The sequence below is a fragment of the Delphinus delphis genome, chromosome X (genome assembly GCF_949987515.2).
Source record: "Delphinus delphis chromosome X, mDelDel1.2, whole genome shotgun sequence".
Taxonomy (NCBI): domain Eukaryota; kingdom Metazoa; phylum Chordata; class Mammalia; order Artiodactyla; family Delphinidae; genus Delphinus; species Delphinus delphis.
In genome coordinates this window covers 41,639,141-41,654,560 of record NC_082704.1, presented here as the reverse complement: position 1 = coordinate 41,654,560, position 15,420 = coordinate 41,639,141, and the positions used below count along the sequence as shown (strand labels likewise).

General features: G+C 39.6%; 1 protein-coding gene across 1 annotated transcript in view; it reads right to left on the bottom strand.

The window, feature by feature from the left end:
* The window catches only part of TRMT2B (tRNA methyltransferase 2 homolog B), an 84,259-nt gene that overhangs the window by 50,098 nt on the left and 18,741 nt on the right, over positions 1 to 15,420 (bottom strand). Inside the window, 7 exon segments of the mRNA XM_060002012.1 lie at positions 423 to 705; positions 10,355 to 10,474; positions 10,684 to 10,804; positions 12,177 to 12,278; positions 12,449 to 12,663; positions 12,928 to 13,022; positions 14,208 to 14,354. Coding sequence (XP_059857995.1) covers positions 579 to 705; positions 10,355 to 10,474; positions 10,684 to 10,804; positions 12,177 to 12,278; positions 12,449 to 12,663; positions 12,928 to 13,022; positions 14,208 to 14,354 — 927 coding nt within the window. The 3' untranslated portion in view covers positions 423 to 578.

Genomic DNA, 15,420 nt, shown 5'->3' with positions numbered 1-15,420 from the left:
TTAAAAGCTGTTCTGGAAGCCTCAAAGCCTAGAAAACCCAAAGTAATGAATCTCTACTGAGATCACACAGTCACTCTGCAATCATTTCATAGCTTACTCTGCTTTTTAAAAAAGCTAGACTTGTTTCTAGTTCTAATCCTTGGCTACCTCATGAATGCAGAACACATCTAGTAAAATCTCCAGGCAAATACAGAAACCCGAGTCAATGTGAAATTATGACCAGATGTGGAAAAAAGCTCAGTTGTCACTCCACCACAGGCAGAGCTAGACAGAGGAGACAGACTGTAAACTAGGATCAAGGGAGCCATGATAGACTGACAGCAAAAAGAAGGAACAGTCCAGATCCAGGGCTAAGGAGTGGTCACAACCAGGCAAACACGCAAGAGAGGCAGCAAACGTGAAAACTAAGGTTATAAATCTACCTCAGGTAGGAGGTCCACTATATTCTTCCTGCTCAGGGTCCAAAGATTGGTTTCCTCGGTAATGCTCTCAGGGTCAGCGATGTAGCAATATGCTAGACCTGGAAGTTACTGACACTTCAGCCTTAAAAAAGAACCTGCAGGCTTGTAGGAGGCTGCTTATTGAGTGAAGAGAAGCACCAGCTCACAGTGCGGGGTGTGGGGGAACAGATCCACAGGCACAGCTTGTCTTAGGACGAAAGGCTCGCCAAGGAGCTTCTTGGCAGAGTTTGGAGGACAGCACAACCTGTAGAAAGAAATCATAATATCAGTTTGAGATAGCCTAATCCACCAGAGGGCAGACAGCAGAAGCAAGAAGAACTACAATCCTGCAGCCTGTGGAATGAAAACCACATTCACAGAAAGATAGACAAGATGAAAAGGCAGAGGGCTAAGTATCAGATGAAGGAACAAGATAAACCCCCAGAAAAACAACTAAATGAAGTGGAGATAGGCAACCTTCCAGAAAAAGAATTCAGAATAATGATAGTGAAGATGACCCAGGACCTCGGAAAAAGAATGAAGGCAAAGATGGAGAAGATGCAAGAAATGTTTAACAAAGACCTACAAGAATTAAAGAACAAACACCTAAACAGAGATGAACAATACAATAACTGAAACGAAAAATACACTAGAAGGAATCAATAGCAGAATAACTGAGGCAGAAGAATGGATAAGTAACCTGGAAGACAGAATGGTGGAATTCACTGCTGTGGAACAGAATAAAGAATGAAAAGAAATGAAGACAGCCTAAGAGACCTCTGGGACAACATTAAACACAACAACATTCGCATTATACAGGTCCCAGAAGGAGAAGAGAGAGAGAGAGACAGAACCTGAGAAAATATTTGAAGAGATTACAGTCAAAAACTTCCCTAATATGGAAAAGGAAATAGCCACCCAAGTCCAGGAAGTGCAGAGAGTCCCATACTGGATAAACCCAAGAAGAAACACGCCAAGACACATAGTAATCAAATTGGCAAAAATTAAAGACAAAGAAAGTATTGAAAGCAACAAGGGAAAAACGACAAATAACATACAAGGGAACTCCCATAAGGTTAACAGCTGATTTCTCAGCAGAAACTCTACAAGTCAGAAGGGAGTGGTATGACACATTTAAAGTGATGAAAGGGAAGAACCTACAACCAAGATTACTCTACCTGGCAAGGATCTCCTTCAAATTTGATGGAGAAATCAAAAGCTTTACAGACAAGCAAAAGCTAAGAGAATTCAGCACCACCAAACGAGCTCTACAACAAATGCTAAAGGAACTTCTCTAGGCGGGAAACACAAGAGAAGAAAAGGACCTACAAAAACAAACCCAAAACAATTAAGAAAATGGTAACAGGAACTTACATATTTATAATTACCTTAAATGTGAATGGATTAAATGCTCCAACCAAAAGACACAGGCTCGGGCTTCCCTGGTGGTGCAGTGGTTGAGAGTCCGCCTGCCGATGCAGGGGACACGGGTTCGTGCCCTGGTCCGGGAGGATCCCACATGCCGCAGAGCGGCTAGGCCCGTGAGCCATGGCCGCTGAGCCTGTGCGTCTGGAGCCTGTGCTCCGCAACGGGAGAGGCCACAACAGTGAGAGGCCCGCGTACCGCAAAAAAAAAAAAAAAAAAGACACAGGCTCGCTGAATGGATACAAAAACAAGACCCATATATATGCTGTCTACAAGAGACCCACTTCAGACCTAGGGACACATACAGACTGAAAGTGAGGGGATGGAAAAAAGATATTCCATGCAAATGGAAATCAAAAGAAAGCTGGAGTAGCAATACTCATATCAGATAAAATACTTTAAAATAAAGAATGTTACAAGAGACAAGGAAGGACACTACATAATGATCAAGAGATCAATCCAAGAAGAAGATGTAACAATTATAAATATATACGCACCCAACATAGAAGCACCTCAATACATAAGGCAAATGATAACTAATAAGAACCTGCTGTATAAAAAAATAAATAAAATAAAATTCAAAAATTCAAAGAAAAAATATTCAGTTTGATAAACCAAGGAGAAACTACAGGAACACAATTCCTTAAAATTTAAGCCCTTCCTCTGTGTTCCCACAGCTATCACATTTAATGTAACTACCTGGGTTTTTTAAACCATCTTCCTCATGGGAGTATATAATCTTTTTGAGGCTAGAAATGAGGCAAAAACTGCTTATTATTCATCTCTGTGTTCTCAGTGTGTGACACAGAGTAGGGGTTCAATGGTGAATGGAGCAAGGGGCCTGAGTCATACTTTTCTGTATGATTTACACACAATAGGTTATTAATATATATATTACTGAATTATTCTACTGAAAACTTCCTAAGCAAATTACTTTTTCCCTTATCACAGGAAGTCAAGTAAAAATGAGAACAAAAATTCACCTATAAACTCACCATTCAGAGAAGAATACATGCTTCTAACTTTTCAGGATATATCTTTCCAAATATGTACATTTAAATTGGTTTCTTAAAGTGGAGTCACACTGTACATACTATACACACTGTTTTACAACAGCTTCTTCACATAATAACACATCATGAGCATCTCTCCACTATATGTAGTTACCTCACTTTTATTGGCTATATGGTATTTCATTAAATAAATGTAATGTAGCTTATTTATCTAATTCCTTGCTATTGGAAATGTAAGCTGTTTCTAACCTTTTGCTATTTCAAAAAATCCCTTCATGAATATTCTTATAGTTATATCTTTGCTTACATTTTTAGTTATTTAGAAGAACTGCTGAGTTGAAGGGCCTGTATGTTTTTAAGGCCCTAAGATATGTATGACTAAACCTTTTTAAACCTTGTTAAAAAAGGTTGTACTAATTTACACTCAAACCAACAAACCAGATGAGTTCTTGTTTCCCTGGCTAACACTCAGTCGTTTAAATAGCACTGTCCTATTCAAATAAGGAACAAGACAAGATATTCACTATCACTCCTACACTGGAACATCTTCTTATCCAATGTAATAAGAAAAAAAAAGTATTAGAAGGAGAGAGACAAAACTGCTTTTATATGGTGATCATATGGCCAGCTACCAAGAAAATGAAAGAGAATCAACTGGAAAACCTGTAAAACAAATAAAAGAATAGGTAGCTTGACACAAAATCAGCAATAACGAGTTAGAAAATATCATGAAAAAGGTCCCTGTCATAAAAGCAATAAAAACTTTACAATATCTTGTATTAATCTTAAGAAAAAAGACCTGTATTGGGAAAAAAATACGTGTTTATATTTAGAGAATTCCATAAGCCTAGAGTAATTGAAGAGATAGGTCACATACCTGTATAGAAAAAATACTGTAAAAGATTTCAATTCTCCTTAAATTAATTGGAATCAATAAATTCCAATCACAAGCCCAAAAGAATATTTTTGATAAGTTGATTCTAGAGCTCTGTTAGAAAATACATGAAAACGTTAAGAGCATATATCCTTTAACCCAGCAATTCCACATCAGGGATTTATCTAATAAATATACTATCACATACACTTATTCATCACATATACATAGTCATTGCAAAAATACACAAAGATATATGTACAAGGACATTCACTGCAACACTGTGGTAACAATAGAGTAGAAACAACCTCAAAATTCATTAGGATGAATGTCCCTTCAAAGGGACAAGTTAAATTATATATTTATGTAAGTTAAAACTATACAGCCTATTTTAAAAATTAAGTAGACCTTTAAGTACTGATGCAGATCCTACATCATTGTAGAACAATCTCCAAAATCTACTGTTAAGTGACAAGCATGGTGCAGAATAGTGAGTTTTTAAAAATTTTTTAAATTGAAGTATAGTTCATATACAATGTTGTGTTAGTTTCAGGTGTACAGCAAAGTGATTTAGTTATACATATATATATATATTTTTAAAATTCTTTTCCATTATAGGTTATTACAAGATACTGAGTATAGTTCCCTGTGCTATTCAGTAGGTCCTTGTTGTTTACCTACTTTATACACAGTAGTGTGTATACGTTAATTCCAAACTCCTAATTTATCTCCCCCACCACCACCGCTATCCCCTTTGGTAACCATAAGTTTGTTTTCTACGTCTGTGAGTCTATTTCTGTTTTGTAAATAAGTTTGTTTATATATCACTTTTTTAGGTTCCACATATAAGTGACATCATATGATTTTTTTGGCTTTGACTTATTTCACTTAATACGATAATCTCTAGGTCCAGCAGAACAGTGTTTATAGTCTGTTTCTATCTGTTTACAAAAGAAAGAGCGATGTACACACACACACACACAGAATATATCTGGTAGGCTACACAAGAAACTAGGAAGAGTGGTGACATCTGAAGGACTAGGAGCCAGGAATAAGAAGACTCATTATTCACTGCATGCACATGCACTCTTATGTACTGTTTTTTTTTCCTACCATATGCACACACTGTCTTTTCAAAGTAACTTTTTCTTGCCTTTCTGAGGCCATGTTTATTGTTTTACTCAGTCTGAGTGTTAGCAGAATCCTAGGCTTACTCTTAATCGTTGCATTTTTTAATCTATTGTTTTGCAAAATAAATATTTTCATTTTATTCAAAAGTGAAACATATAAAGGTATATAGTGAAGTTTCTCCACACCTCTGACTCCCATCCCTGCAGTTTTCCCCCACCATAGATAACTACTATTATCAGTTTTTTGTTTTTGTTTTTGTTTTTTTGGGCCACACATCGCAGTATGTAGGACCTTAGTTCCCCGACCAGGAATCGAACTGGTGCCCTCTGCAGTGGAAGCACAGAGACTTAACCACTGAACCACCAGGGAAATTCTTTTTTTTTCTTAATTTTTTTCTACTAATCAGTTTCTTATAAAACTTACCAGTTTCTGTATGCATATACAGCAAATACAAATCAATATTCTCTTCACCTTTTGTCCGTTTTTACAAAGATAGCTATCATTATATCAACAATTCTGCATACCTTGCTATTTCTATTCAGAACCAAAATCACAAGCCACAAAAGAAAAAACAGACTGGACATCACCACAATTAAATAACCTTGTGCTTCAAAGGATAATGTCAAGAAAGTGAACAGACAACCCACAGAAAAGAAAATTTCTGTAAATCATATATCTGATAAGGAACTTATATCTAGAATTTTAAAAGAATTCTTAAAACTCAATAATAAAAAGATGACCCAACTGAAAAATGGGCAAAAGATCTAAATAGACAGGTCTCCAAAGAAGATATATATAGGGCTTCCCTGGTCGTGCAGTGGTTGAGAGTCCGCCTACCGATGCAGGGGACACAGGTTCGTGCCCTGGTCCGGGAAGATTCCACATGCCGTGGAGCGGCTGGGCCCGTGAGCCATGGCCGCTGAGCCTGCACATCTGGAGCCTGTGCTCCACAACGGGAGAGGCCACAACAGTGAGAGGCCCGCGTACCGAAAAAAAAAAAAAAAAGATATATATATATATAAAAATGGCCAATAAACATATGAAAAAATGTTCAACATCATTAACCATGGGGAAATGCAATCAAAAACACAAGGAGGTACCACTTCTCACCCATTAGGATGTGTATAATAAAAAAGACGACAGTAGAGTTAACAAAGACGTAGAGAAATTGGAACACTCATATACCGCTGGAGGGAATTTAAGATGGGAGGCTGCTTTGGAAATAGTCTGGCAGTTCCTCAAAAGGTTAAAATAGGTACCATACGACCCAGTAATTACACTACTAGGTATCTACCCAAGAGAAATGAAAACATATGTCCCCACAAAAACTAGCACATGAATGTTCATAGCAACATTATTCATAAGAGCCAAAAGGTGGAAACAACCTAAGTGTCCATCAACTGATGAGTGAATAAATGTGGTATATATCCATAGAATGGAATATTATTCAGCCACAAAAAGGAATGAAGTACTGCTACATGCTACAACACAGACGAACCTTACAAACATCATGCTAAGAGAAAGAAGCCAGATGTGAAGGACCACATTTGCAAAGAACTTCACTTGTATGAATTCTGCAGAATAGGCAAATCCATACAGACATAAGGTCGATTAGTGGTTGCCTAGGGCCAGGGGGTTGGGAAAAAATGGGAAGTGACAGGTGAGAAGTGCAGGGTTTCTTTTGGAGCGATGAAAGTGTTCACAATTAGACAGTAGTGATGGCTGCACAAGTCTGAGAATGTACCAAAAACCTTTGAATTGTACATTTTAATTAAGGTTGAATTTTATGATATGTGAGTTATATCTCAATAAAGTTGTTAACAGAAAATAACGTACCTTAGAGATCTTTCCGTATCAGTAAACAGAGAACATCTTCATTCTTTTTTATAGCAGCATGGTATTCCATTGTATGGATGTACATATTTGATTTAACTAGTTCCTCACTGATGGACTTTTAGGACATCTCATCATTTGCTGTTATATTGCAATCAATCAATCAATCAATGCATGTCATTTTACATGTGTGTCAGTATATTTGTAGGATAAAGCCTCAGGAATGGAATTACTGGGTCAAAAGGTATATATACATTTATGATCTTAATCTATATTGCTAAATTTCCTTCCATGGGATAGTGCCAATTTACACTCTGACCAGTAACTTTTTAGAATTCATGTTTCCCCATAGTATTGCCAACAGTGCATTATCAAACTTTGGAACTTTTGCCAACCTGAGATACAAAAAGTGGTATCTCAGGGTACTTTTAATCTGCATTTCCACTATAATGGAAGAGACTGAGCATCCTTTCATGGTTCATACACATTTATGTTTTCTTTTTATATCTTGCATTCATTCTTCTTTTGCGCTGTTGTTTTTCTTACTGATTTCCAGGAGTTTGTTAATAAATTAAGGAAAAAAGTTTGTAATATGAACTGCAAATTTTTTTCCAGTTTGTACATTGTTTCCTCTCTTTGCTTTTGGTGTTTTTTATCATGCAAGTTATTGATTTTTAAAACTGTTTTATTGCAATATCATTCACAGCTCAACCACTTATTCAGTTCAGTGGTTTTTAGTATATTCACAGGATTATGCATCTATCACAACAATCAATTTTGGAATATTTTCATTAACCCCTTAGCAGTCACTCCCCATTTCTCCTGAAACCCCCCACCCTAAGCCCTAGACAACCATAAATCTACTGTCTGTCTCTAGAGATTTGCCTAGTCTGGACATTTTCGTATAAACGGAATAAGTGGCCTTTTGTGTCTGGCTTCTGGATACCAGTCCCTTATCAGGTAAATGATTTTCAAATCTTTTCTCCCATTCTGTGGGTTGTCTTTTCATCTTTTCACTTTCTTGATGGTATCATTTGCAGCACAAAAAGTTTTTTTTAACTTTGATGATGTTCAATTACACACACACACACACACACACACACACACACACACACACACTTTCTTGTAGCTGTTCCTTGGGTCTTTGATGTTATATGTATGAAGGCTTTGCCTAACCCAAGTTCACAAAGATTTACTCCCATGTTTCAAGCTCTTACATTTACTTCTATAATCCATTTTGAATTCATTTCTGTGTATGGTGTAATGAAGGAGGTTTTGTTTTATGTAGCCAAATTTAACAACCTTTTATTATATGTCTTCTGAATTTTCATAGTTAGAAAGGGCTTCTGCACTCCAAGATTATAAAAAAATTCTCTGATTTCCTAGGGTACATTTATGATTTCCCCTGTTTACACTTAAATCTCTTAACTCTTCTATAATTTATCCTGGTCTGCAACATGAGATGTAGATCCAATCTTTTTTTTTTTTTTTTTTTTTTTGCCTTAGCTACCCAGTTGTCCACCATCATCTATTAAATAGTTCATTTGTTCCCCCATTGATTTGAGGTGCCACCTTCATGATATGTATATAAAAACATTTTTAAACTGTATAATGAAAATAAAAATAAAGGACAACTGGAAGAGTATGCAGGAAAAGATAAGGAAATAAGTGTGAAAATATACAGGCCTCATGATTTTATTTTGGGTAGAAGCAGCTCTTTGACAACTTTCTCAATTTTTTCCCATGGGTACTGGTGTGTTTAGGTTTACTGTAGCTTCTAGAATTAATATTAGCCATTTGCATTCTTCCGGGAAATGTCCCATTTCATCTAGGTTTCCAAACGTATTAGGAAGGAGTTATACAAAGTACTTTCTTATATTTTTAAAAATTTCTTCATATCTATAGTTATGCTCCTTTTTCTCATTTAAGACTTCATATTCTTGATTAGGTTTACTTATCTATTTTATTTTCTTCTTCCAATAACACCTTCTGGTTTATTTGTTGAGTCTATAGGTTTTTGTTTTTTTTTTACTGGGGTGTAGTTGTTTTACAATGTTGTCTTAGTTTCTACTGTACAGCAAAATGGAGTTCCCTGTGCTATACAGAAGGTTCTTATTAGTTATCTATTTTATAAATATTAGTGTATATATGTCAATCCCATTCTCCCAATTCATCCCCCCATCCACTTCCCATTAGTGTCCATACATTTGTTCTCTATTTCTGTGTCTCTGTTTCTGCCTTGCCTTTGTAGTTCATTAATTTCTGGATTTTTAAAATGTTATTGATTTCTTCCTTCAGTTTTCGTTAGCTTTATTGTTCTTCTAGCTCACTGACTTGAAAGCTCAATTTATTTCCTTTTAATTCTCATTTGCTTCATCTAGGTATTTCATCTGTACTTTATTTATTAATTTATTTATTTTGGCTGTGCCACACAGCTTGTGGGATCTTAATTCCAAGACCAGGGCTTGAACCCAGGTCCTCAGCAGTGAAAGTGCAGAGTCCTAACCACTGGACCGCCAGGGAATTCCCTCATCTGTACTTTATACCCACCTATGTTGTTCCAATATTACAAAGCAATTGTGTTATTTATGTAAAAAAGAGAGAGAGATTACAAGAAGAAAACATTTCAAAAATCAAAATAATTGAGCAGGGCCAGAACTGGGAGTGAAGCAGAAGGCATTCCCCGTGGGTGCACAATTTAAGAGGGTGCCAAAAACTCAGTAATCAAGACAAATGATATCTTGATGCAATAATTTGGAAAGTCAAATTGTAAAATTATGGCCAGCAGGCTGGCTGCCTGCTTTCATAAATACAGTTTTATCGGAACTAGGGCCAGGACTAGAGTAAGGTGACTGAGGCATGGCTTACCAAGTACAGGAGTGGATCTCACTTTTTAAAAAAACTTAATATTTTGTTCACAGGTATTTTGGACAATTTAATTTCTGAAAATACTGCATTAAAAATGCATCTTGGGGCTTCCCTGGTGGCGCAGTGATTGAGAGTCCGCCTGCCAATGCAGGGGACACGGGTTTGTGCCCTGGTCCGGGAAGATCCCACATGCCGTGGAGCGGCTGGGCCCGTGAGCCATGGCCGCTGAGCCTGCGCGTCTGGAGCCTGTGCTCCGCAATGGGAGAGGCCACAACAGCGAGAGGCCCGCGTACCGCAAAAAAAAAAAAAAAAAAAAAAAATGCAACTTGATTACTAAGATTTGGGGCATCCTCTTAAATTTTGTACCTGATGTGGGTTGCTTTATTTGCCTCATCCAAGACCTGGCCCTATAATTGACTCTTGATGACAGTATAATGACGTTTTTATTTCTTTATACTTCTGTACACTTTCCAAATTCTGCACAATAAGCATAACAATAAGGATTACTTTGACCATCAGGAAAAATTAATTAATTAATTTTTTGCAGTACACGGGCCTCTCACTGTTGTGGCCTCTCCGGTTGCGGAGCACAGGTTCCGGACGCGCAGGCTCAGCGGCCATGGCTCACGGGCCTAGCCGCTCCGTGGCATGTAGGATCTTCCCGGACCGGGGCACGAACCCATGTTCCCTGCATCGGCAGGCAGACTCTCAACCACTGCGCCACCAGGGAAGCCCAGGAAAAATAATTTAAAAACGAAGTCAAGACTCACTCAATGATGTTCCTTGTGATTTCACCATGGGGCTTGCAGGAAACAAAAACTAGTATGCGGATGGCCCCGTAGTTTCGAATGGCTTGAACCACCTGGTAATCTAAAGGAAGAAACACATTGCTATTAATATAATTAAACTATCATGGTCCAGGTTATCATAAACTTGCAACTGGCTGGCACATAGCACTGGTTAGGAAAAGAGGAGAAGCAGGTTCAGAGCCAGCTCACTGAGAGCAGCCTTAACATGGTATAGAAATGAGAGACCAAAGCTGGTGGACATCATGGGAATACCTAACTAGCTCTGTAGCAGGAAATCTAGTCATCCTTACGCAGTCCCGGCCCGGGCTGGGTTCACTACAGCAACAATTAACTGCCCATCTTCCTTTGACTTCAGTAGCTGTGGCAAAATCTTCTCTGCTCGACCAGTATGGAATTCACAGTTGGTGATGCCTGCAAAAGAGAGGCCCACGTGCCATAACTCAAAATGTAAGCCAAGCAGATGGGGGTGGGGAGCTTCAGCTTTATAGAAACGTACAGAAAGCAGGGAGGGCTCTGCCATCTTCCCTTTAGATCTAACATACTTCTGCATAACAATGAAAGAAATGCTTTTGGAGCTGCTTCATTTTTTCCAATGCGCTTTCCCTTGCAATATCTCTGTAGGCCTTTCAGCTTGAGAGACTAGATGTGTTATTTTACAACTTAGTGACTCACACAGCACATAAGGACCTATACCAAGAAGAGAACCTTGACTATAACTCAAGTGCTCCTTCTGCTATATTGGAGGCTTTCACATGGAGCCTCAGGAGCTGTCTAGAAGTGAGGTAGAGGGGAAAGAAAATCTTTTTTCTATGTTGCAGTTTGGCCTAAGACTTTGTTCAAAGAAAAGGTCCTACTGCTAAAAATAGTTTGAAACCTATTGTATTGTTATGATGCCTCATGAGTCTAATGTCAAGAAGGCTCTTCTATATTATTCAAAGTTTTGCCAAGTTCCCTTCCTATCAGCTAGGCTTATTCCTTCCCTTAGGCTTTTTCCAGATAGAAACAAAAAGATTAGGGAGGGATAAATTAGGAGTTTGGAATTAACATATACACACTACTATATATAAAATAGGTAACCAACAAAGACCTACTGTATAACACAGGGAACTCTACTCAATATTTTGTAATAACCTATAAGGGAAAATAATTTTTTTAATGAATTTATTTATTTTTGGCTGTGTTGGGTCCCCGTTGCTGTGCCCGGGCTCCCTCTAGCTGTGGTGAGTGGGGGCCACTCCTCGCCACAGTGCACAGGCCTCTCATTGCTGTGGCCTCTCCCGTTGCGGAGCACAGGCTTCAGTAGTTGTGGCTCGCGGGCTCTAGAGTGCAGGCTCAGCAGTTGGGGCGCACAGATCCAGCTGCTCCGCAGCATGTGGGATCCTCCTGGACCAGGGCCTGAACTCGTGACCCCTGCATTGGCAGGAGGATTCTCAACCACTGCACCACCAGGGAAGCCCAGGGAAAATGATTTGGAAAAGAATATATATATATACATATATGTGTATATATATATATATATGTATATATATATATAACTGAATCACTTTGCTGTATACCTGAAACTAACACAACATTGAAATCAACTATACTTCAATTTTTAAAAAAAAGAAAAAAAAAGGGGGACCTCTTTTAGAAAGTCATCAGGATCCAACTCTGAGCACTCCAGAACACCTTCCCTTCCTCCCCAGTCATGGATACAGTAGATGCCCTTTCCCACACAACCGTTCCCATAGTACAGAACAACTACAGCTCTTAATTTCTCCCCAGAATGTGAGCAGTGTACCATTGAAGGCTACAGTCCACCTGGCATCCTCTACTGCCTGCTCCACCAACTCAATCCCAAGGACCTAGGAGGTATACTGAGCCAGAGAGAGGCCAATCACACCTGGGGAAGTAGGAGAGAATAAGAGGAGGGTATTTTATGGTATTACCAATGAGGTTATGCCTGCACCACTAGCACCACCTCCCTACCTCGGCTGCAAGGGCCCTGGGTTCTGCGTGGATGGTGTTGGGGAGATAAGCTGCATGTTGATTCTGCCCTGGGCTGCCACTTGCCAGTTACACAGCAGATGTCAAGGAGGATGGTGTTAGAGTTCACTCCACTCAGCTCCCCCATAGTCCGATACAGTATCTCTGCACCAGCAATGTTAACCTGGAAAAAGGCATCTGGAGAGATGCAGATCTTCAACCCCAGGAGATCTTCAAAGATGTGGGGTTCCCCAAACAGGAGCTGGTAGGGGGACTGCTGATGGCTGCAACGGGTCGTAGTGCTAGAAAAGAATAAAAGAAGAAAGCACCTTGGAATGGCAGACCAACCTATCTCTAGTGGTTGGTTGGAGAGGGAGGCCCCAGCATCTCAGCTAGGAGACAAAGCCTCCATGGCATGGCCCTGAGAGCTCTGGAGGAGTTTCCCTCTCAGGGGATGGAGGTACATGCAAACACTTGGTCATCAGCGGCGCTGCCTCAGTAATCCACAACCCAGACTATGGCAAGCCATCAGACTGCGGCTTGCTGTTGGGCTGTCCCAGGTTTACCTTTCCTGGAAGTAAAGTGATGTAAAGTCACAGACTGCTCCTGGCCCTTTGGTGAAAAACTTCTTTACAGTCTCCTTCTGAACACAGAGCTCCTCCTGCCCAGACCACAAAATCAGGAGTCAAGCAAAAACCCACCTCTGACAAATTTTCTCTCCAAGCTCTATGGTAATCAGCCCTGCAGTAGTCAGACAAGAAGGCACATTACTCAAATCCTATTATAGATAACACTTAAAGCAATGTTCTGTAGGACCAAAAAAAAAAAAAAAAAGCTATTTTCACATCTCAGCAGAAGCACTCCTTTGCTTATTGGCTTTTGACAAATGCTATACAACAGACATGGCACTTTCTCTGGTTTGAGCCTCTTTAATAGTTCTCTAAAGAAAGTGTGAGAGTTATTCTTGTTGTAACCTAGGAGCTAAACTAAGCTTCTGTCCCATCACAAACAAGCAATAACCTTTCAATTCCTTTCACACTTCTCTACTTCAAATATCCCATCCACCCATCCAAACACCACCTCAGAAGACACACGTCCTAAGAGAAAGGAAAGAAAGGGCACGGAACAGAATGAGCACAGTAACTAAATCCTTTCTTCAAGTTCTAAACGTTTTAAAATTCTTACGTCACTACAGAGAGCCCTATCCATCAGCTAGACACAAGGACATATGACAATAAACTATGTTGGAGCTATAGAGTTAAAAGGCCAGGAATCAACGACCTGGGTTCAAGCCCTATAGCTTTGCTATTTACTAGCTCTTTAACCTTGCGTACCTCTATGCCTCCATTTGCTCAGCTGTGAAATGAAGGGAACAATACCTCTCCCTCTCCAGCCTACTTCACAAGTTGCTTGAGATGATCACATAAGTATTAGAATATTTTGATACAGGCATGTTTGAAAGCTCTAAGTGTATTACAAATGTAAAAGTATTATGTAGATTATGAAATTCTGACCATATTCTAGTCTCTATTAAATTGGCTTCTGGAATTAGTAGAACACCTAATAAGTTCTGTGGGCAAAGTTCTTGTGAAAATCCTCAGGAGTCCTCACATGATAATTAACTTGGTAACCTAGCCTCAGTCTCTTTGGTTTCATTATGCCAGCAGCATGGTTAACAGGATCCTTGCCATCTCCTCATCATCATCCCCAACCCTTCTTTCCAACCCATACATTCTATGGATGCATTGTTTCTGCTATCTTCCCTGAAACCTCCAAATACCAACTGCAGCATATTGATAGTAAGGGCTGCTATAGAAGCTGTTCCTTATCATCCTTTGAGTCTCACCTGCCTTAATTCCTGGGGATGGAAAGAGATGATGGCCATTGTGTGCCCTTGGCTATTGGTGTGGGCTATGAGCTCACGCCAGTACCCACCTTCACGAAACAGAAGGCAGGGCTCCAATGGGGACTGTTGAAGGAATACTTTGTAGTACTAGGAAGAAAACAGTACTATTACACAGGCAAAACTAACAAAGTTTGACAGCTCATTATTCATGCTGAGCGACTGTTACGGGCTGAAGCGTATCCCCCCCTACACACAAATTCATATGTTGAACGCTTAGTACCTCAGAATGTGACCAGATTTGGAGACGAGGTCTTTAAAGATGTGTTTAAGTTAAAATTAGGCCATTAGGGTGGGTCCGAATGCTGTGGTTTCAGTTGGCCACGCTGCTACCCCAGTGGGCCCACCACACCAGTGGGCCTGGAGGACAGTATCAACCCATAGAGGATTATTCTCAAGCCTTAAAATTTAGTGGAATTTGCCCTGCTAGGTTTCAGATTTGCTTGGGACCCAAGACCCCTTTCTTCTTTCTGATTTGTTCCTTTTGGAATGGGAATGTCTATCCTATGCCTGTCCTACGATTGTATTTGGGAAGCAGATAATTTGTCCAGCTTCACTGGTTCACAGCTAATTCTGTCTTAGGATGAATTATACCTTGACTGATACCTCTCATCCACACTTCATTTAGATGAGATTTAGGACTTAGAGTTGATGCTGGAATGTGTTAAGAATTTTGGGCTGTTGGAATGGGGGTGAATGTATTTTGCATGTGAGAAGAACATGAATTTTGGGGGTCCAGAGGAGAGTGTTGTGGGCTGAACTGTGTCCCCCTAGGATTCATACATTGAAGTCCTAACCCCCAGTACCTCAAAATGTGACTGTGTTTGGAAATAGGGCCTTTAAGTAGGTGATTAGTTAAAATGAGGCAGTTAAGGTGGACTCTAATCCAATCTGACTGTTGTCCTTATAAGAAGAGGAAATTTGGATACACAGAAACATCAGGGATGTGCACGTGCACAGAGGAAAGCCCACATGAGGACACAGCAGAAAGGCAGCCATCTGCAAGCCAAGGAGAGAGGTCTCCGAAGAAACCAAACCTGCTGACACCTTGATCTTGGACTTCCAGCCTCCGGGACTGTGAGAAAATAAGTTTATGTTGTTTAAGCCACCCAGTCTGTGGGATTTTGTTATGGCAGTCCTAGCAAACTAATGCAGT